Source organism: Mobula hypostoma, chromosome 15 (genome assembly GCF_963921235.1).
Source record: "Mobula hypostoma chromosome 15, sMobHyp1.1, whole genome shotgun sequence".
Taxonomy (NCBI): domain Eukaryota; kingdom Metazoa; phylum Chordata; class Chondrichthyes; order Myliobatiformes; family Myliobatidae; genus Mobula; species Mobula hypostoma.
The window spans coordinates 17,984,390-18,008,052 of NC_086111.1; the positions used below are offsets into that span (position 1 = coordinate 17,984,390).

The 23,663-nt window shown below is 41.4% G+C and overlaps 1 protein-coding gene across 6 annotated transcripts in view; it reads right to left on the minus strand.

Moving 5' to 3' along the window:
* Positions 1 to 909: 909 nt before the first annotated feature.
* Positions 910 to 23,663, minus strand: part of LOC134356730 (DDB1- and CUL4-associated factor 1-like) — a 96,307-nt gene continuing 73,553 nt past the window's right edge. For 5 of the 6 annotated variants that reach the window (XM_063067809.1, XM_063067810.1, XM_063067807.1 and 2 more), the window contains 6 exons: positions 18,813 to 18,906; positions 17,406 to 17,510; positions 15,650 to 15,723; positions 10,297 to 10,401; positions 7,045 to 7,309; positions 910 to 4,685 (listed from right to left, as the gene is read on the minus strand). In XM_063067809.1, coding sequence (XP_062923879.1) covers positions 4,627 to 4,685; positions 7,045 to 7,309; positions 10,297 to 10,401; positions 15,650 to 15,723; positions 17,406 to 17,510; positions 18,813 to 18,906 — 702 coding nt within the window. In that variant the 3' untranslated portion in view covers positions 910 to 4,626. The remainder of the gene's footprint in view (positions 4,686 to 7,044; positions 7,310 to 10,296; positions 10,402 to 15,649; positions 15,724 to 17,405; positions 17,511 to 18,812; positions 18,907 to 23,663) is intronic. The other variant, XM_063067812.1, reaches the window with a different exon arrangement.

Sequence of the window (23,663 nt, forward strand, 5' to 3'; positions counted from 1 at the left end):
AAGTGTTGGAGGAGCTAAATGTGAGTGTTAAGCCAGAGCAGAGCCTGGGTAATTGCCTCAAGCCCACTGGGACCCAAGATCCTTGGGTTGGGACTGAATTGGCTATGGTTGGGTAAGTTTTTAACTTTACATCCCAGCTGCACTGCTCAGTTACCTACATTCTAGTCTCTTGTTATAACTGTTCTAAGTCCAGGCAACAGGCTTTACAAATGCTTTCTGCCCTTTCTAGTCTAATAAAATTTTTCCTAGGATCAAGAACCAACTTCATTTACCATGTACATTTACACATTATTAGGAATTTGCTGTGGAGTGTCAGTGTGCAATGCAACAAGCAGCAAAAAAATATATTAAATATACAGTTAAGATATGGCATGAATTGTGCATAAATACCAACATGTATTTACAATGCAAACAGCATTGTAAACAGTAGTTTCAAGTGTTTACACTGCAGTGCAGTGACAGTGGTCATAGACTGAGTGGAGTGTAGAAGGCTAACTAGAACAGTTGATCAGGACCGATGAAGGGTCTTGGCCTGAAACGTCGACTATAGTTTTTCCATGGATACTGCCTGGCCTGCTGAGTTCCTCCAGCATTTTGATGTGTGTTGTGTTCTTATTAATGTTAGTTCTGTAAACTCAGATCCACTTACTTACTGAGTGACAGAATAACATGAAGGCTCTGTTGGATCTTAGTCAATATTTCATCCTCCATCACTAAATCATTATCCACCTCACTGTTGTTTGCACAATTTTTCCACATCCAAACTGTTAAGAGTTCAATGGCTACAAAGAACTTTGGGATACCTCGAGGTCAGAAGATAAACTGTGTGGACACAAATCTGCTTTCTAATAAAGCAAACACAAAAGCTAATAACAGAAACAAAAGATTTTATAATTCTTAATCTTTATTTTGTTTCATTTTCAGTAATAAAAATATTTCAGCTGAATTCTGTACAAGGCCTAATCTTTTTACAGTTTGTGCTTTGTATCACACGTTTGTAAATTACAGGAAAATGCACAAAAATATTGATGCACCTCTTAGGTAAACGCATGAAATAAGACCTGGTTCTTGTTTGTTTTTTTCCTGCTAATGAGCTTTCAATGTTTTGCTTTATATACTTTCTCCTCCCCACCCGAAGAGACAGTCTACCGTAATGTGTGCATTGCCATTAACAGCCCAAGTCAGGGCTAAGTGGAGACCCTGTCCTGCTCAACTAGAACTAGAAAAAAAAGGAAAATAATTAGATTGTTTCTTTTGAAACAATGACATCACTTGCCTTGCTACTGCTGCAAGCAACCAGTACTTGTATTCCAGCACCACTTTGTGGCAGAACCTTGTTCTACAATCATTGGGTCAAAAGACAGAAGCTGCAGCAAGGAGGGAGAATTGATTCCATCTATCTGGTATCATTCTCATGGTGTTGCTCACGTAATATCACACCCCTCACTCCTGCAAACCCATAGACAATGTCAGTGCATTAATGAGATTTGACCCACTCTACCTCTGCTACTGTTCGCAGCAGCATAGGTATAACAAGGCTAGTCCAACTCAGGGTATGAGCTTCTCATTCAAAAATTACATTTGTGACCTCATCTATGATGGTCTTGAGGCTAATTTTGGGCAATTGCTTACCCCGGAGAGTTTTAGGTTGGTGAAATGGATGACAACACTTGGGGAAAAGGAACTTCTTCTCCCCTCCACCAAGAATTCAGTAGTCAGCATCAATACTGCTCAGTTGGTGTACAATACAGAATAAGTACTGAGAAACTTCCTCTATATTGCCACAGTAAAGTAGCACAGGATAAAGATCGTCCCACCCCACCGAGGAGCAATATCCTGCATTAGATAGTAAATATCCTTCTGCAGTTTCCCAATACGCTCAGGCTGGGACAGTATGGGTTTGGTATATTTAAAACTCTGCACACTCTTCTCTAGCCACAGAGCTTGGCCCTTGAAGGCCAGACATACCAGTCCAAGAAGCCTTTTCTTTTTAATTTACTGGCTTATTGCATTTGAATATCACCCTACAGGCTGGTTAAAGGTTACTGGGGCATTTAGATTCTGTGAAAGTGAATGTGATTTAAATACGTTAAGATTACATAAACAGCCCAAGGCTCTTTGGAACAATGCACGCAGATACCCCTCCAGTTGTATTAGTATGACATTTCTTTCATTAGCCATCCAATGGGCACTGAGCAGGATTACTGAATCTTGTTGCATCACAGAAAAAAGGCAACTCATGAGAAAGGTAATTTCCCAGGCGATTCAAAAGTTTCTTATGCTGGCCAACATTGATAGAAGTTGAAAGCTGAGTGTTACCCACCCAAATCTCATTCCTGTCAATGAAACACAACTTCTTTCATTATTCAAGGGACAAAGCTAAAACATTTTATCCATTCACTTGCTCAAGTACATTAATACTTGGAGACTAATATCGAAGGACAAGTTTGAAGAGGAAGTAATATTCTACACCACTCCAAGCTACTTGTATATAATGCTGCTGCTATACCAATAAGACATCAGCAGATTATAATTATTCTGCTTGGAAAAGTTGAGAGTAAGGCCTCTTTTTGGATCTACTTCAGTTGAACAAATAAAGGGAAACCTCAAAAAGGGATTGGAGGGAGGTGTAGAGGAAGGTAATCTAAAACCTACCATCTTTAAGTTGAGATATCAGGGGCTTGGTTACTCAGTTGTTATAACTGTGACCAGCATCTCTCCCGAAGGCAGCCACTGGGGGAAACACTTGAAGAAAATGAGATGTGCATCAAAGAGCAGCCAGGGTAGACAACAGAGACATCTTTGAGGTTACAGAATGAATATCTTAGAACCATATGAAATTAAAATTTTGATGGAAGTATAATCTGAGTCAAGTCCAAACCATCACCTGTAAACAGTGAATGAATTGTTCACTCAGATATACACTAAAGTTTGTCATCATCCCCAGGAACTCTGCCCAAACACTGATTAACCTGGTCTATTTGAGAACTACAAGGTATCTTTCACCTCAGGTCACCCTCTCTTTTCCATAAATTGACCAGCGACAGAAATGCAGGTCCCGCCACTGGGGAATTAGCTGGTACCGTTAGAAAAGAGAAAGATGACAAACTAGGAAATAGTAGACGATGGAAGAAAGTTATTAATTACTGAAGCATTAAAGGAGTTTCTTCATGCTTGGAACCAAGCAGAAGACTGAAAAAGGAACAAGTAACTATCATCTTCAGCAGAACTGAGAGTGGGACACATAATATCTCTCACTCTGCAGACTGGTTGCAGATATAGGGAGTTTCCATCTCTGTGCAGAGTGGGTCCTCATCACTGTGGTGCTGGCGTCACTGGCTAGTTGTGATGTTTAACTGTGTTCGTTCCACAGGTCAGCATTTCTCCTTAACTTTGTAAGGCAATACAATCAGTGGAGTTAACGATGAGCAAGGAGCAACCAGAATTTGCAAATGTGTCTATGCTTGTCTGCATATATGTTTGCATGTACATACCTGGGAACAGTGTGCACACATGGTATCACACATTGTACTTGTGCACTTCATTTGTGCATACTCTCAAATGCATTTAAAGAAAATGTCCAGTTAGCACCCACTCACAACCGTCAGGAGAATTGTGCTCTGCACTCAGAACTCAGGAATAGTCATTCTGAAATCCCAAGCAGAAAGTTACATGCTTTGTGTCCAATAATGCAGTCCATGAAACCCGATCAGCTTTTACTTAGTTATGATGAGGCAGCTCATTTTCTTTTTTTCCTCTCTTCTAGCTCTTTTGAAAGATGTTTTGGCTGGTGCTGGATCGACAGTAAAGACAAGTTAAAACAAAAACAACTCCATGATGTGTACCTTGATTGTCAATGCAGGTTGGATGTGGAGGAGATGTGCCAGATACAAGGGAAACACAGAGCCACAACTGCTATTCACATTAGTCACTTGGAATTTCAATTCAAACTGATCACTTATTGGCATATCTGTTCATCTTGTGTCTCAAGATCCTGATGAATTTACCAACACTTATTACACCATGGCAACGAAAGCACAAACTATTTTCTGTAACACTGATTGAGAGGGCCCTTAATGTTAAAAGACGAGCATTAGCAGGATGCAGTGAGCAGGGCATTGAACTCAGTTTCAAAGCTTTACTTTTTGACATTACAAATGGAAAATTACAGCCCAATTCTTCATTATGACCATCCTCAATATATGGCTCTTTTCTTTTATATATATTTATATTTACACACTCACACACAAACAAATGTCCCCTAGAAAATCCATTAAAAAAAAAGTTCTCTGCTTTAAATGCACTGTGTCTCCATATCCTGAAGCTGTGACGGCCACACCATGCACAACTTCTCTACCTCTGAGGCACGATTCTTCCACAGCTTACAGCCTGCAGCAGCTGAAGAGTCTCTTCAGTTTCACACAATTCGACGGGAAAGGTAGCACTACTTTGATAATTAGATTTGTTCCAGCTCTGTTCCCCTCTCTGCGTGTGAATATTTCAGGACTGAACTCACGGACCCTGAAAAAAACGTTCATTACGCTTGCTTTGCTTTCCCTAGGGAGGGATGTGCCTTACACTTGGGCACCTCAATTCTTGTTGGGTCCACCAATTCACGTGGAACATTCATTCAGTTAGGGACAGGATGACATCATCTTCCAGGTCAGAGTTATCTGTGCTATCTGCTGGGTTAAGAAAAGGGAACAATTAGTAACCACTTCGACAAATGATCCAAAACTTAGTTAAACGTGGAATTTCACTGGGTTTTAGCTACTTTGCTATGGACTCCCTTCTCCTTACCCCTTGAAACCACATCACTGAATACCAACCATGCAAATACACCAAATAGCACATCGCCTGCTGGTAAAAGGGCTTAGGAAAACTTGTGCAGAGATGCTCACCATGTTGCCAAGGCATTACTCATCTCTTAACGTCAGCTACGAGTCAGAACTTGAGTACTTAATTTGATAGGGTTAGCATAAGACCCTAGCTGACTCTGGATGCAAGCATCAACAGAGCATTGTCGACCAGCTGCCACTTGGATAAATTAAACTGGTACTGTTCACCTTTTTGGATGGACCCCATGGCACTGTTTCGAAGATCTCCTCAATCAGTAGTTTTACAAAATGCTGTTCCTATTGTCCTAGCAGGATAGAAAACAGACTAGCCATCTCCCTGCATGATAAGTGACCACACTCTGAAATCATTCTGTGTCTGTGGAGAGCTTTGGGATGCTTTGCTGCTCGTGAGTGATTAATGCTCTCCATTAACATCAGCTTGCATTCTCTTGTGTCCATTGTCAAGGAGAAGGGAAGGTGCTGAAGGAGCAGGGGACGGGGTGAGTGCCAGGTGGACAAACAAAAGTTATGAGCTTCATTTGTCCATGAACAGCAATGCAGAGTCTACACATTTAGAAACTTTGTTGGGAGTCAGATCTAAATACAGTTGCAAGAAAAAGTTTGTGAACCCTTTGTAATTATCTGGTTTTCTGCATTAATTACTCATAAAATGTGGTGTGATCTTCATCTAAGTCACAATAATAGACAACACAATCTGCCTGAACTAATAGCACGCAAACAATTGTACTTTTCATGTCTTTATTGAACACATTGCCTAACTATTCACAGTCCAGGCTGGGAAAAGTATGTGAACCCTTGTATTTAATTACTGGTAGACTCTCCTTTGGCAGAAATAACGTCCACCTAACGTTTTCTGTTGTTGCTGATCAGACAAGCAGAAAGACGAGGAGGAATTTTAAACCATTCCTCCATACAAAGCAGTTTCAGTTCATCAATACTTCTGGGAAACCTTGCATGAACAGTCCTCTACAGGTTACACTACAGCATCTCAGTTGGATTAGTCAGGACTTTGACTTGGCCATCCCACACAAAATAAATGTTCTTTTTCAATCATTCTGTTGTTGATTTACTCTTGTCTTTCAGATCATTGTCCTGTTGCATCATCCAACTTCTGTTAAGCTTCAGACAATGGACTGCTTCCCTGACATTCTCCTGTAAAATGTCTTGATACAATTTGGAACGCATTGTTCCCTCAATGATTGCAAGCTGTCCAGGCCCTGAGGCAGCATAGTAGCCACAAACCATGATGCTCCTTTCAACTTGCTTCGCAGTTGGGATGAAGTTTTGGTGTTGGTGTGCAGTGCCCCTTTTCCTCCAAACATAGTACTTTCTGCCAAGAAGTTCAACTTGTGTCTCATCTGTCCACAGAACATTGTCCCAGAAGTGTTGTGGAACATCCAGCTGGTCTTTTGCAAATTTAAGACATGCAGCAATATATGTTTTTTGGAGAGCAATGGCTTCCTCCATGGTGTCCTTCCAGGTACACCATTTACGCTCAGTGTTTTTCTTATAGTGGACACATTAGAGACTTCAGCAAGTTCTATAGATTTCTGCAGGTCTTTTGCTGTTACCCTTGGGTTCTTTTTTCACCTCTTTCAGCATTGCACTTTGTGTTCTCCATGTGATCTTAGCAGAATGCCTACTCCTTGGGTGAATAGCAACAGTACTGAGTTTCCTCTATTTGTGGACAATTTCTCGTACTGGAGACTGATGAACATTCAGGTCTTTAGAAATGCTTTTGTAGCCTTTTACAGCTTCATGAATCTCTACAATTCTTCTCCTAAGGTCCTCTGAAAGCTGTTTTGATCAAGGCAAGGTGCACATAACAGGTCTTTCTTGAGAAGAGCAGGCTCTGTCAGTAACCTGACTTTGTGTCTTTTTCATAGGGCATGGTACCCCTACAACCTACACCTCCAAACTCATCTCATTGATTGGAACACCTGACTCCAAATAGCTTTTGTAGAGGCATTACCCCAGAGGTTCACATACTTTTTTTTAAACCTAGACTGTGATTGTTTAAATGGTGTATTCAGTACTGATGAGAACTAGTACAATTGTTTGCGTGTTATTTAGGCTAGATGAAGATCAGGCCACATTTTATGAGTAATTAATGCAGAAAACCAGGTAATTGCAGAGTTCACAAACTTTTTCTTGTAACTGTACGTCAATGTGAAAAAACACTTACAATCTTCAAGAATGTCCTCCCACTCATCATCATCCTCGTCGTCCTCCCCAGCATCATCTTCGCCATTACCCAGCAGGGCCTCTAGCTCCTCCTCGTCAGATGGTGTGAAGTCCTGCTCACCATCCTCAGCCGCATTCGCCTCGCTCCCATTGTTTTCATCCTCGCCCTCCAGCAATGGGTCAGTATCCAAGTCGTCCAGATCATCTTCGGAGTCATCATCGTCGTCGTCATCGTCATCATCGTCCTCCTCCTCCTCCTCTTCCTCCTGCGACAGTAACAATATCACTAACTTTGTTCATTATCTGGTCAATCCTTCCTTCAAAATGTGTAAAACTTAAAAGTTTCAGAAACAGGAGGAGGCCCAGTGAACGTGTTCCATCTTCAATTACCTGATCTGTATCTTGTCTATTTACTAAACTCTTACCATCACTTCACATCCCTTTAACAGCCCTAAAAGAGCAAAAAAACACTAACCTTACTAATCCCCCACTAATCTGGCTTCACTTTTTTGATGGAAGAATTCCAAATTTTAAGGCCCTGGAGAGCGTTGTAGAACAGAGAGAGCGACGCACACAGATACATAGCTCTATCTAGGTAGACTAGGTAGTGGCGAAGGTGGCTTTTGTCACAGTTGTCTTCATTATTTAGGGCACTGAGAACAAGTGTTGGGATGTTAAGAATGATTCACAAGATGTTACTGGGACTGGCGGGTTCAGGCTTTACTAGGGAGAACTGGAACACCACCACCCCTCACCTCCAGACTCTGCTCCCGGACTGTGGCGTTGATAAAATGGGGCATTAGTAAGCTGAGGGGTCACAGTTGTTTTTTTCTGGTTAGGGGAGTCTAAAACCAGACCTCACAGATGCATGGTGAGAGTGGAAAAAGTTAAAAAGGACCAGAGAGAAAACAATATCCATATAAAGGATGGTAAGTACATGACAAACAAGAAATTCTGTAGATGCTGCAAATCTACAGCAACACACAAAATGCTGGAGGAACGCAGCAGATCGGGCAGCATCTATGGGGGGGGGAATAAACAGTTGAAGTTTTGGGCTAAGACCCTTCATCAAGACTTCACCGTGAAGGGTCGGCCTGAAATGTTGATTGTTTTTCCCATCCATAGATGCTGCTTGACCTGCTGAGTTCCTCCTGACTGGTAGGTAGATGGAATGAGCTGCCAGAGATGGGGACAAACATAATATTTAAAAGACATTTAGACAAATAGATGGAATGTAAAGTTTAGAGATATGTGTCAAATACAGGAAAATGGTACTAATTTGGATGACACCTTGGTCGGCATGGAAGAGTTGGCCAAAGGGCCTGTTTCTCCGCTGTATTACTCTAACAATTACTGTCACTCTTCTGTGAAGGAGACACCACTCTGAAAATCTCAAATCTAATTTTAACGCTGTCCTTAACGCTGTCTCAGTCATTTCTGGACTTATTTCCCCAGCTTATTTTGCAATGGCAGAGATTTCTGTTGGAATCCGGTACAACTTGTACCAGCAAACCCTTGCTACCAAGTGAGAATCTATGGAACAGGTCAAACAGAAGAGGCATCTCCTTCAGCAGCACTGATTTGAAAACTCTTTCTTCCATCCTGGCTTAAAGGCCTGTGTGGCCAGCCAGTGACACTTATGTTCCAGCCAAAGACATCTACCTTGGTGCAGAGCAACAGTCAAACCTGGGGCAGCTTGCTTGACGTGGTGCAGTGATGTAGATGGTACTTTCCTCCTCCCAGGTGAAGGGCTGATCCTAGGCAGGGATATTTGCTAACAGATCCAAACCCCAGTCAAGCAACCTCTGTTCGCCACAGCTTTGTTCAGTCGCATTCTCAAAATTTAACAGCCACCGACAAGAAAAGACTCAATGCAGATCATGCAGAAGTTGAAATATTCAACATGGTAATTCCCAATAAGGTTGCTTAACAGTGGCCGGTTATATTGTTACCCAGGCAAGCTAATTTTAGATTTCATCTCACAGTCTCACACTGAAATAATCCATAACATTTCTTTTGCATTGTTGAACAAGATTAAATTACCAAAACAAGTTTGCAGAGGCCTGACCACTGATAGAGAGCAGGGGTTCCCAACTTGCGGTCAATGGACCCTTCGGTTAATGGTAGTACACGGCATAAAACTCCTGATCTAGAGGCACGAGTTTGAATGCCACCATATGAATTAATATTAGATTAACCTGGAAAGCAAAAAAACTTAACTCCTTTCTGTGAGGTAATCTGACTAAGTGTGGCCCATACATGATTCCAAGGTACTCAGCAATGCCGTAGACTCCTGAGTGCCCCTTCTGCGTGATCCAGCTAGCCAGTATCCTCAGAGAGAGCTAGAGCATCACACCAGTCATGCCCAGAAATGACGAAGTGAAAGTTAGTTGTGCTGCGTTTCCAAAGACAAGTTGTAGCTTTGTGGTGGAATAGAAGGGATGAGGGTGGCTAATGCATTAATTTTGTGCTAAAATATATGAAGTTGATAAAAATGATGTTTTTTCTGACTGTTCTACCATTTGGTTTATCTGCAATATTTACAAGTAAAAAGGTTTTCCCTCTGCTATGCATCATTAATCATATTTATCTGTACTTTCTTGCTGTGATCAGTGTTAGGGTTAAGGTTAGTGAGTTGTAGACATGCTATGTTGAAAGCATGGCAACACTTGTGGGCTGCTCCCAGCACAATCCTTGGACTGTGTTAATTGTTGACACAATCAATGCATTTCACTGTTTCAAAGTCCATGTGATAAAGAAAGCTGATCTCTTAATATTTTGAAATCTGTTTTTCTAAGTGTTCAGGGCCAAGGAACTTTAAGATACAACTCTGGTAAAAAAAAAGTCTGCTCATGTGGAGACAAATTACCTAGACTGGGATTTGCAGAGGCAATGAAAGAAGGAGAGCACATTGTGCTTGTGTTTCTTAAATAAAAAGACAGGCAACAGCAACAGATCTGTGAAAACTGTCCTACTAGTAGCATTCTCCTGCCATGAAAGCAAACTAACATTTAACGTCACAACAAAACATTGCTCTCCTCCACCCCCAAAACACCAAACTTGTAACTCTACTCCATCTGATCCCGAACTGCTCACAGAACCAACAGAGCAACGTGAAACATGTACTTAGTGTGCCAGGGCCAAATGATAGTGAATGAAATTAAGAGCAATGACAACTGCCCTATTGTGACCAGACTCTAAGTATTGGCGTGTAATACTTAACTGTTTGAGAATCTATTAATATTATACAAACCTGATCTTCTTCTTCATCTTCTTCCTCAGCCAACCGCTGACGGCCCACCTCATACAGCCTGCAGACAGTGTCCATTGACAGGGCATCCATGCTGCTGCCTTGATTCTGCAAAACAGTGTGAAGCATTAATTGACCAAGCAACATTACATACTACCTGACATGGGTGTTCAAGGTCAGAGAATGGGTTTAAATAATTGGCCATAGCTTCCTCTACAAAAACAAGCAAAAATTGTGTTCTTTTAACATCAGTAAAGGGTCATCACAGGAGCATTATTAATCAAGTATATGTGCAAATGAAAATATGGTGATTAGGAACCCTGTCAAGTTTTAAGGGGAACTGAGAACAAGTGTTTCATGGAGTTGATTTCATAGCCGAACATAGAATAATACAGTACAGGTCCTTTGTGCCAACCTTTCAACTAACTCTAAGATCAATCTAACCCTTCCCTCCTACATAGACCTCCATTTTTTTCCTACGATCTGTGTTCCCCACTGTGTAAAGAGACTTCTGTCACCCACACTCCTGTATACTTCCCTCAAATCAGCTTAAAATTAGGCCTTTCTTATCTTTACCTCCCCCTCTTCCTGCTTTCCACAGGAATCGCTCCCTCCATGATTCACTGGTCTATTAGTCCCTCCCCACTAATCTCCTTCCAGGCACTTATCCCTGCAAGTGGCCCAAGTGCTACACCTGCCCATACATGTCCTCTTTCACCTCCAGTCAGAGCCCCAAACAGACCTTCCACGTGAGGCAACTTTGTTGGGGTCATCTATTGTGTCCGGTGCTCCTGATGCGGCCTCCTCTACGTTGGTGAGACCAGTTATAATTTGGGGGATCACTTTGCCGAGCACCTTCACACCAACTGCCACAAGGGGGACTTCCTGGTGGTCAAATATTTTAATTCTGATTCCCATTCCTGTTTCTATGTGCCAAGATGAGGCCACCCTCAAGGTGGAGGAGCAACACCTTATATTCCATTTGGGTGCCCTCCACCCTGATGGTATGAATATCGATTTCTCCTTCCAGTGAACAAAATCAGCCCCCCTTCCTCCATTCCCCACTGACCTTTTACTTCTTCTCACCTGCCCATCACTTCCCCCGGGGTCCCCTTCTCCTTCCCTTTCTCCTACTGTCCACTCTTCCCTCCTATTAGATCTTTCTTCTCCAGCCCTTGACCTTTCCTACCCACCTGGCTCACCTATCACCCTCCAGCTAGCCTATTTTTCCTCCCCCACCTCTTAATTCAGGCATCTCACTCACCCCTTCCCTCAGTCCCAAAGGAGGACCTCAGCCCGAAATGTTGACTGTTCACTCTTGTCCATAGATGCTGCCTGATCTGCTGAGTTCCTCCAGCATTTTGTGTCTGTTTCTTTAGATTTCCAGCATCTACAGATTTTCTTGTGTTTAAAATTAGGCCGTCTGGTACAGGCCCACAATCCCTTATCCGAAATCCTTGGGGCCAGTCGCATTTCGGAATTCAGAATTTTTCGGATTTCAGAAAATTGATAAATATATTGATAATTAACTTGTCTCAGTGCGGACGGACTTTAGGACCTGGGGGAGCTCCGGACCTACGCACATCCTCCCGTATACTTTAAATCATCTCTAGATTACTTATAATACCTAATACAATGTAAATGCTAAGTAAATAGTTGTTATACTATATTGATTAGGGAATAATGACAAGAAAAATGTCTGTATATGCTCAAACAACCAGTGCTGGAGAGAGAACTTCCGGGTTTTCCCGATCTGCACTCTTTTACAAATACTATTACAGTTTATTTATAGAGTAATATACTGATAAATGAAATAGTGGGACAATTATAGACCATAAATACATTAGTACATTTTATTTCCAACAAAAACATAAAAACATACAGCTTCAAACAAACCAAGTCAAACAGATGGTAAATGACTTATTGGAATAAATGTAGAACGTAAATACTCTAGGACATATACAGGTTCAAACTAAGCTAAATACGTACAGGTACCTGATGGGCCAGGAACAGGATTCTCAATTTATGAAGCAGCACTAGGACAGACGGCGTTTTTAAAGACTTTTTCAACTGTCATCTGTCTCATTAACACAGGTTTATGTCTAAACAATCTTTCAGACATCTCAGATGTTGGCTTTTTCCAATCACTGCCAACTTCACCTTGTGTGTACCTGCTGCATTGGTACACCCAAGAATAGTTAACCTGTCCTTAGCATCTTTGAAACCTGCTGTTGCTCTCTCATCAGCATTGTAAATTTGTTCAAGGCTAAGGTTTTCATCAGATATTATCTTGGCAAATTCGTCAATGTAACCAGTATGAGCGCTGAGCCACAACTGATGTCTGGCGGCCTCTGATAGTGCTGTCATGTCACATCTGAGTGACGTCAGCTGTTGGCATGCCAAACAAGCCTTGTTACAACATGCTCCACACTCCACGAAGAAAACTTCAGTTTTCCGAGCTTTTCGGATTTCAGTTAAGGGATTGTGGACCTGTATTAGCCATTTCTGCCCTAGGAAAAAGTCTCTGGCTATCCACTCAATTGATGCCTCTCATCTTGTACTATATCTCTATCAAGTCACCTGTCATCCTCCTCCACTCCAAAGAAAAAAGCAGGAAAGTGCTAATGGACTGACCAGACCAGCTCTGGAAATGCAGTTTGATAGATCAGAGAGAGGGAGATTTTACACAAGGATGCTTTGCAGCTTCAGTTGTTAGCTGCTCCAAGAACACAACAGGAAAAGTAGGTCACTTGGGCCTCTGAGCATTCTCCAGCATGCTTTAAGGCCACAATGGATCTTCCACCTCAACACCACCTTCTTGCGCTATTCCTATGTCCCTCCATTCCCTTAATATCTAGAAATCAATTCTGTTTATTTTATACATTCAAAGCTCCTACCCATCTTGAATGTACTCCTTATTCTGAGACTGCAGCTCCTAATTCTACACACCCGCATTTACAACACTAATCACAGCAGTTAGGTTAATTTGTCATTCCTCAAGCCCAGACTTGCTTGGATAGTATTCCTTAAGGTTGTTCTACCTGGGAGTGGTAATGGGGACAAACTCCGCTACCTATTAAATGCTCCCAATGGTACGCGACTCAAATAGCCTCTGACAACCACGTCTAGCTCCTGGTCTTCATGTGTGGTGGAACCATTTCTACTGACAGGAGAAGGGGCAGAGGCGGGTTTCTGGTGCTTTAAAACCAGTCGCTTTGGGCAGATGGGGCTCATCAAGAAGGAGAACTCTGATCTCAAACCTCCATTGCCCTGTGGCTATTTCCACTCATGGGGAAGGCTTCAGCAGTAAACCCAGAGGGAAAAACCCAGAGCTGGAGTCCCTAAGGCAGTCCTACATTGAGTTCACGCTGACTGGCACTTCTGTGACAATGCTGGTGCCAAACTGTATTGGTCTCTGCCGTTCTTTTGGGTTCATCAGATTTGTGGAGAGGGGGAGCTTGCTATATGGGCAACAGCTTCCTCTCCATATTGTACTGCCCTGGCTTGTGTATCTAGATAGCTAAGACACAACATCTATACTGACCGATTAAACTGAATGCGACCACATGGTATTAGGGCTAAGTATGTGCTTTGAGGAGTGGTTAGTGCACAAAGAACAGTGTGGGTAAATGAGTAATTTTCAGGTTGGGAATAGGATTGGTATTGAAGCCACAGTCATGATCCACACAAATGATTTGGATAATCGAAATACGTGCAAGATATCTAAGCTTGCTATAATATAAAGGCAGCTGTCAGTTTGGGCTGTGAAGAGGACACAAAAGGCCTCGAGGGATATAGACAGACCAAATGAATGGGTAAGAATGTGCCAGTTGGAATACAATGTAGACTGATGTGAGGTCATCCTGCCTCATAGAGAGAAAAAAAATCAGAAGAACAGTATGTTTGCAAGTAACGAGATTAGAAGGTGCTAGTATTTTGAGACAAGATGTCTTGTGCTGGAATTTAAAATGTAGGCTCTGTAAGTAATTGGAAAGGGAAATAATACTTTTGCCTTTAGTGCAAGAAGATTTGAATCAGAATCAGGTTTATTACCACAAAGGTTTACTGTCAGTATGCAGGGTCCCGGTGAAATTACACCTGGAATATTAGATAGGAAGTCCACAAGGTTAGAGTGAAGTCAAGTGATTCCTGGAATGTACAAGGAGAGAATAAGCAGACTTAGCTCACACCCTCTAGTGGTGGTCTCATTCAAATACAAATCCTAAACAAGCCTAACTGGGTAGATGAGGAATTAATGCTCCTCCTAATTAGATGTCAGAAATCAAAGGAGGACAGAGATGAAAGTTCTTCACAAAGTTAACAGTGATTCTTGAAACCAAAAGAAATTTCAGTTGCTGAGTATATTCGAGACAAAGATCAATAAAGCTTTTAAGATATGAAAGATGAAGGGATATGGGGTTAATGCAGGAAAGATGTGCTGAAGTAGGCCAGAGATAATTTTAATGAAAGGTACAGCAGGCAGAAGGTGCTGAATGGCCTATTCCTGCTTTCATTCCTTGTGTCTGATTTTTAACTAGATGGATGCTCACTTGATCTAAATAGAGATGTGGGTTTTCCACAACCTAAATTTCAAGAGGACAATTAGCTGCTCAGTTAACGCACCCTGAAAGTTATCACCACAGGAATTTGATAACATCCCAAGCTGACCACTTGATGACCGAAGAATGAAGTTTAATATTAAATTCTATGTTAAAACTTTAAAAATCTGTAAAATAATGCCAACTAGCTCATTTGAAGCAGTGAAATGTGATGCATGTAACCAACTTGGGCCCAGGAAGATGGGTAATTTATTGATAGTAAGTCCCAGAGCCAGCAATGAATGTGCTTTGCTGCTTTTACAAAGTGTACCCAGAATTCCTTCCCTTCCTGGTGGGAAGCCAAGATTGTTTGAGACTACTCCAAGTATAAAACAAGTGGGGAAACTAGACCTGGTACTTTTCATCCAAAACATCATCGTTCTCTCCCAAAATTCACCCAGAATAGCAGTCTCACGCTCCCAAGTAATTCATTTCTCAATTTTACTCCTGCCTGTGATAAACTAAGCAGAACTAGGGTCATAACCTTGAGATAGAATGGGGAGACATTAAGAACCACTCAGGGATCTTGCTTGTAATCTGCTATTTGATGCAGGTAATGTCATACTTGGCTTATTGTCTGTCAATTCTCACACAACACGAGCCCTTTTTAATGAAATACAAGGTCTATTCAGGAGGGAAAGTCTATTTTAAAATAACGATCTTGTATATCTATTTTAAAGTAATGATCTATAATAATAATAATACTGCTGCTGCCAGGGTTTAAGAGTTAACAAATTATACACAGGAAACTGCCCTACCTCAATCACTGCCAGATAGCAGTCCTTTGTGTCTGTGCACAAATCGAAAATATTCCTCTTCACGTCAAGTGTTGCTTTAAAAATGAGGATTGAAAAGCAAATATTCAAACATTACTTCACTGTAAATTATAAGCCATCACATCACCTCAGCTAGGTGCCTGAAATGAAGACATTTTCCAAATCCCACCCTCAGCTCAACAAGCACAAAGGACAAAAACAGTAATCACTCCAGTTAATGCAGCAAAATTTATTTCAATTTGAGAGAAGTTATGTTAACTGTAAGCAATAAACTTTGGATCAAGGAAATTCAGTAATAATGACGTGTCAGCACATTACCAGTAGAGCAAACATGTCTCACAGCACCATAGCATTATCATTGCTTGGAAATTGGTCTGAGTAATATAATTAACTCAATCTTTATTTGTAGAGAATATTGCAGACACTGCAAGAGGCAGTTCTTTTTGTGAGTCTTTTTACCTCACATACTATTCCACAAACCATCTTGGTCACCATGCTGTACATTTAATAGGTGCCTGAGCAAGTCCAACACTGGGAAAACCTGCCTTAGTTCGATCCTGTAATTCACGTCTTAAAGCTGGTTCTCCTTAGGTACCTTCATCTTTTCCCCAAGCTGCAATAGCCAACCCTTGAAAAGGTAATCAACTTTGGTTCTGATGTTCCAATAGTGGTTTGATCTGGTCCAATACCTTTTCTCACCATGGCATGGTCCACCTCCAACTCTTCAATACCATTATTGTTGGGGAAAGGCTATTGACCAGCTAAGGTTACGGACTTCCATGGTTACTTTGATGTACTCCCTCCCACTTCCATTCTCTTGATTTCTACTTCTCAGTCACATACACTATAGGGCAGGGGTTCCCAATCATTTTTATACCATGGCCCCCCCTGCCGTTAATTGAGGGGTCAGTGAACCCTAGGTTGGGAATCCCTGCACTAGGATTAAGATTAGGTGCCATAACTGCTTCCCAAACCTCTGACTTTTCCCCCTTTCTCAACACACGTGCTGTGGTGCCTACAGTTAGTCAACTCTGGAGGCAAGCAGTTAACCCACATTGTGATGAGGCAATAACAATAACCTCAAGACACAAACATTGTCTCAGTCTCTGCCTACCTTGTTAATGCAACGGCACTATCTGAAGCAAACATCAAGTTGCAATGTAGCATTGATGGCAATCAACATGAAGTATTGTTGGATTGGGGTGTAGAATTGTTACCTTTCTTGTGGTGTAACTTTCCGACGCTTGCTTGTATTTTTATATAATCACCAATATACATGTAATTGTTCAGTGAATTTTCCAGTAATTATGGTACAGTTACTAGTACAGTATTTTTCTAGAAACTTCTTAGTTTTCAGTAGTAGGTGTAATGTCATTTGAATCTGGCTATTTTATATGTTGATTGTTATCAAGGGAATTTGCTGTTATCTTTAGTCTGGTAGGAAATGACTATGACTATCTTTTTAGTCTGGTCCTTTCTTTGTTCTCAATGCACTTCTTCTTGTTGTTTGCCCTTGCAACATTTAGTAAAACAGCCATAAACAGCAAGTTTTATGCCTCATTCTTAATTTCAGAAGAAACATTGGACAGCAAAAGCATCAGGATCCAATAGCACCAGGAGTTAAGCTGAATTCCACGACTAACAAAGACTCCAGTGGCATTATTAAACCACTTAAAGATACAGCAAGCACCTCATAATATTAATCCAGCAAGCTGAAATGGAAAGTCAAGGCTCTCACCTATTGGTTTGTAATCAGTTGCATCAAAGGTCCTGAAAGACGATCCAAAGGGACTTTTCATTCTCACTTCTAAGAAATCATCTTCATCATCTGCCTGCAGCATAGCTGAACAAAATGAAACCTGATAAAGAGCCTGCATTCATGAAGCCTCTCACACGTCAGATTCACGGAGCAGCTTGCACAAGTACTCAGAACAGCATCTACGCATGGAATTTACTGTTATAAAACCACAGTGACATAATCTATGCTATCAGGCCTAATCCAACTAATAAAGAACTTCACCTAGATCAGGAGGCTCATATTGCAGCGAGTCTTACAGCCAATGCCTATGCTCTCACTTTAACCCAACTGCCCAATTAATCACGCTCCTTTGCCATTTCCCCAAAGCTCTACAATTTTTCCCCACAATTACTTCCCATTTACAAGTGAAGGTTTCCTTAAACCCAATATATTTCTAGTGAATGTCACCTGTACTTGAACACTAGAAAGGCTTTTAAACAACTGAGGGTCTCATCACTGGGCAATGCTCCAGCGAAAACCTGACCAACACTTTATAGAATACAGTACAGTACCTTGTTTGTATTCATACTTACACCTCCAAAAATGAGCAATCACTTCCTTTGAAAACAAAATTTCCCTTATCAACTAGTAACTATGATCCTTCAATCCAAACTTTGTTCTGGTTGTTGTTGTGTAAAGGACTAGGGATTTACTTAACTGGAGACAGATAATCAAATCTAAATAGTCCAAGTACCTCATTCTTGCTATTAAAAAAAAACTTTTGTATGAAAAATATTTTACAAGATTTACAAAAAATATTACAACACACAAGACTAACTCAGTCAACCTTCAATTTCAGGCAATTGGCTCCAAGAACCATTTCCTGTGCCATCACTGTATTAGTACATCATTCTGCATAGTTTTCAAATCTCAGTTCATGATACATCTATCCACCCATTATACAAATGAATCCATAACCAAACTCAGAAGTTAGACTGCAATCTACTACTCCAGGCAGATATAGTCTCAAAAGTGACTACTTTTGACTGGAGCAGTAGGTTACAGTGTATCCATGTTGGTGAGCCCTCAATAGTTCACTCACCCAAACCCAAAACAAGCATTCAGTGTGCACCTGCAAGAACCAGTAAAACACTGCAAAGGTAAATGGATTGTAAAGGATCCAATTTCTCACAAATTGAAAAGGACATATTTTATCCAACACATAGAAATTAATTACATTAAATTCTTTGTTTCAAACCATGTTCAGGAGACAGAAATGACACCACTGACAGGGACGTGTGTTTTATTTAAACTCCCCTTCAAAAATAAAGTTAATACTCTTTAGAATTAATTCTCCCAATTTAATTGAATTTCATAGTAATCATTACCCCACACCAAGGCTCCTACCTCCATAGATGACTGTGCCTGTGTTGTTGAAGACAATGCGACATTGATCTAACGCAGGTACCATATGCAAGAGGTGGAATGTCCGTAGGTCCCACTGAAAGGCAGCTCGTTAAGGAACTTACACTGTCAAACAAACATGGATAGACCTCAACCATGAATTCTCCCCAATAAATCTTTAATTTATTTAGAAATGAAGAACAGATTTCCAATAAAATGCTTTCAGGAAATACCTGGGACAGGTAGAGACACACAAAGAACCCCAGATGATGATTTATAATTTATGACTTAACTCAATGTTTCTCATTCTGCGAATGCTGCCTGACTTGCTGAACATTTGCTGCTTCTGCATTTTTCAAATTCACAGCACTCACTTTTCCATGAGCTTATTTATTGGTAGGCCTGGGGAACATTGTTCTTGTTATTCCAGAAACAGTCAAGCTAAAGCACTGAGCTTCTTCCTACAAATGCCTGGTCCAACTCAAAATCATACCAACCTGCTCCTGTACTGTTAACCCAAGACTGTGACAAATGGCCTGATTCTGCTCATGTATCACAGACTCTGTTCCACCTTTCAATCATGGTGTATTTTCCCCATAACCTTTAACTCCCTTACCAATCTCTACTTTAAATACAACCAATGTCTTGCCATGTGCCCTTAGATCCTGGACATTTCTACTAATGGAAAATTTTTCTCCATTATCTGGTAGGTTTCGATGAGGCCCCTTATTGTCCTTCTGAACTCCATTCAACACAGCCCCAGAAACACTAAATGCGCCTCAGACATTAAACCTTTCATTCCTGAAATAATTCATGTGGAGCTCCTCCAGACCCTCTTCAGGGTCAGTAATCCTTTAGATACAGGGCTCAAAATTGCTCATAATTTTCCAAATGTGGTCTGTCCAATGCCTCATAAGACTCCGCATTGCATCCTTGTTCTTATATTCTAGTCCTCTCAAAATGAATGCTAACATTGCCCTTGCCTTTTGTACTACCAACTCAACCCGCATGTTAATCTGAAGGGTTCCTGAACTGGTACTCCCAGATTTCAACCTGACCGAGTAGTTTTGGGATTGCTTGGCCCTGGTGTATTGCATGCTGCTTTTGATGATTACATCTATGCAGTAGCTTCACCTGGTTGATGCCTCATCTTCAGGTATGTCAGATGTTGTCCCCAGAAGGCCCTTCAGGATTCCTCAACTGAACCAAAGTGATACCTCAGAATGACAATAATGGTCAAGTGGGCCAGGGGGTTACCAATGATGGTGAATCACAAGTCTATTCTATTATTAGCCAATATGATAGCCATTAACATTTTGCAGATGTCCAGCTGTGAGTTACTAGATCTGTTCAGCATGACAGAATTGAAAGTACCCTAAAGGTGAAGACCAAACCTGTCTGTAGAAGTACTCTGCCATTGTTACCCTTACCAGTCACGATAATTAAACATACACTTGGAATGGGTAGATTGGCAAGAATGTGGTCAAACGGGTTTACTCTTCAGCCTGGTTCATCCAGCACCAGAGACTTAATTTGACAGCTACCGCAAGTCAGTTCTGTGCTGAGTAACTGTTGGCAATTGTTTATTTCTATTTTTTATTTAGAGATATAGCACAAAAACAATGTTTCTGGCCGAGTAGAATTACAGCCATACTAACCCATACATCTTTGGAATATGGGAGAGGACTGGAGAAATGAACAGGGAGAAGGTACAAACTCCTTAGAGACAGTGGTGGAAATGAACGCTGGACGATGGCACTGTAATAGCATTACCCTATCTACTAGGGAGAGCCAACACGGCTTTGAGTGGGGCAAGCAGTATCTTACTACCTTCACTAAGTTTTTTTAGTGCAGTGACGTGGGTGATTGATGAAGCTGTGGATGTTGTCTGAAACAGATTTTAGTAAGGCATTCGATAAAGGTCCCTTGTGGGAGGCTCACCCAGAAGATTAAGATGCAGGGGATCCATGATGAATTGGCTGTTTGGATTCAGAACTGGCTTGCCCATAGAAGACAGAGTAGTGGTCGAAGGATCTTCTAGTTGGAGGTCTGTAATTAGTGGTGTTCTGCAGGGATCTGTCCAGGGACCTCTGCTGTTAATGATGTATATAAATGACCTGGATGAAATGTAGATGGGTAGGTTAGTAAGTTTGCAGATGGTATGAAGATTGGTGGTGTTGTGGATAGCGTAGATGACTGGCGAAGAATACCATGGGATATAGATCAGTTAAGATATGGGTGAAGAAGTGGCAGATGGGATTTAACCTGGCTAAATGTGAAGTGTTGCACCTTGGAAGGTTAAATGTAAAGGGGCAGTAGGATCTTGGGGTCCAATCCCTGAAAGTGGCTACACAGGTCGATAGAGTGGTTAAGAAGGCATATAGCATGCTCACATAAGAAATTGGAGCAGGAGTAGGCCATCTGGCCCGTCCAGCCTGCTCTGCCATTTAATATGACCATGGCTGATCTGGCCATGGACCATCTCCATCTACTTGCCTCTTCCCCATAGCCCTCAATTCCCCTACTATGCAAAAATCTATCCAACCTTGTCTTAAATATATTTACTGAGGGAGCCTCCACTGCTTCATTGGGCAGAAAATTCTACTGATTCACCACTCTCTGGGATAAGCAGTTCCTCCTCATCTCCATCCTAAATCTACTCCCCTGAATCATGAAGCTATGTCCCTTAGTTTTAGTCTCACTTACCAGTGGAAACAATTTTCCTGCCTTATCTCATCTATCCCTTTTATAATTTTATATGTTGCTATAAGATCTCTCATTTTTCTGAATTCCAGCGAGTACAATCCCAGGTGACTCAATCTCTCCCCTCATCTCTGGAATCAACCTGGTGATCCTCCTCTGCACCACCTCCAAAGCCAGTATATCCGTCTTCAAGTAAGGAGACCAGAACTGCATGCAGTTCTCCAGGTGTGGCCTCACCAGTACTCTGTACAGTTGCAGCATAACCTCCCTGCTCTTAAATTCAATCACTCTAGCAATGTAGGCCAACATTCCATTTGCCTTCTTTATAGCTTGCTGCACCTGCAAACCAACCTTTTGTGATTCATGCATAAGCACTCCCAAGTCCCTCTGCACAGCAGCATGCTGCAATGTTTTTTTACCATTTAAACGATAATCTGCTCTTTCATTTTTCCTTCCATAGTGGATGACCTCACATTTACCAACATTGCACACCATCTGCCAGGCCCCTGTCCACTCACTTAACCTATCTATATCTCTGCAGACTCTCTGTAACTTCTGCACAATTTGCTTTTCCACTTGATTTAGTATCATCTGCAATCTTAGATACATTACACTCGGTCCCCTCTGTAACTTCTGCACAATTTGCTTTTCCACTTGATTTAGTATCATCTGCAATCTTAGATACATTACACTCGGTCCCCTCTTCTGGACTGTTAATGTACATTGTGAACAGTTGTGGGTCCAGCACTGTCCCGTGTGGCACATCACTCACCACTGCTTGCCTTTATCAGTCCCGTCATTGAGTTCAAAAGCCAGGAAGTTACATTGCAGCTTTATAAAAATTCTAGTTAGGCTGCATCTGGATTATTGCATTAAGTTCTGGCCGCCCCATTATAGGATTGATGTTGAGGTTTTGAAGAGGATGAAGAAGAGGTTTACCAGGAAGTTGCCTGGATTGGAGGACATGTGCTATAATGAGAGATTGGAAAAATTTGTGTTGTTTTCACTGGAATGACAGAGGCTCAGGGGGGATCCAAGAGGTTTATAAGATGATGAGAGGCATAGATATAGAGTAGACAGATGACGCTATCTTTTGCCCAGAGTTGAAAGGTCTAAAACCAGAGGGCTACATTTAAGGTGAGAAGGAGATGTGAGAGGCAAGTTTTTTTTTCTTTCTTTTCACAGAGGTGGTGGGTGCCTGGAATGAGCTCGAGGTGGTAGAGGCAGATACATTAGGGACTTTTATGAGATGTTTTCAAAGGTACATGAATGTGAGGAAAATGGAAGGATATGGATATAGTGTAGGCATAAGGGATTAGTTTAGTTGGCCACTTGATTAATACTTTCTTTGGTTCAGCACAACATTGTGGGCCAAAGGGCCAGTTCCTGTGCTGTACCGTTGTTCTATATTCTATGTTCTACCAGGCTAATGTGCTGCATATGGACACCAAAGTTCCTCACCCAAAGTGTGTTACCAAAGTGCTCTGGCTAAGCTATTCATCATGGAGAAGCACTTATTTATGAGTAGATGGAATTGGCATGAGATTTTCTTGCTCAAGTTTGACTGGGTACCACAAGACTTCATGGAGTCTGGAAGTCGAGGCCACAGTACCCACAAACTAATCGCTTCCTGATGACAATGACAGCATTACAATAACATCAACCTGAGCAGCTCTGTCCCACTAATTCCACAAATAGCCAGAATGCAATGGAGGCAAAATAAACTATTCTGAAAGTTCAACTTTGACAGATTTGACAGCTCTCCCAGTTTGGACACCTAGATAATCACAAGATATGCACGGTCAGCTCCACTGGGAGAGGTTCTACCAATGTTGAGAGAGATGTCAGGTGAGCTGTCTGGCTTCATTACTCCACATTAACCAGTGTGGTCTCGAAATAATTCAGTGGTTTGCTAGGCCATTTCCAGAGGTCCGCACATTGCTATTAAAGTTATGTGATCTACCAGTTCACCAGGGTTAGAGTGGATCAGACAGCAGATCAACAGCTTACTCTCAGTTCTGGCCTGGGAAGCATTTCATAAGAAAAATAGTAAAATTTATTTAACTTTTTCAAACTCTGGCCGTGAGTAAAATTAAAATCATTTGGACCAGAATAAAGTTAGGTGAAGTACTCTTGATGACAGCGAAACAT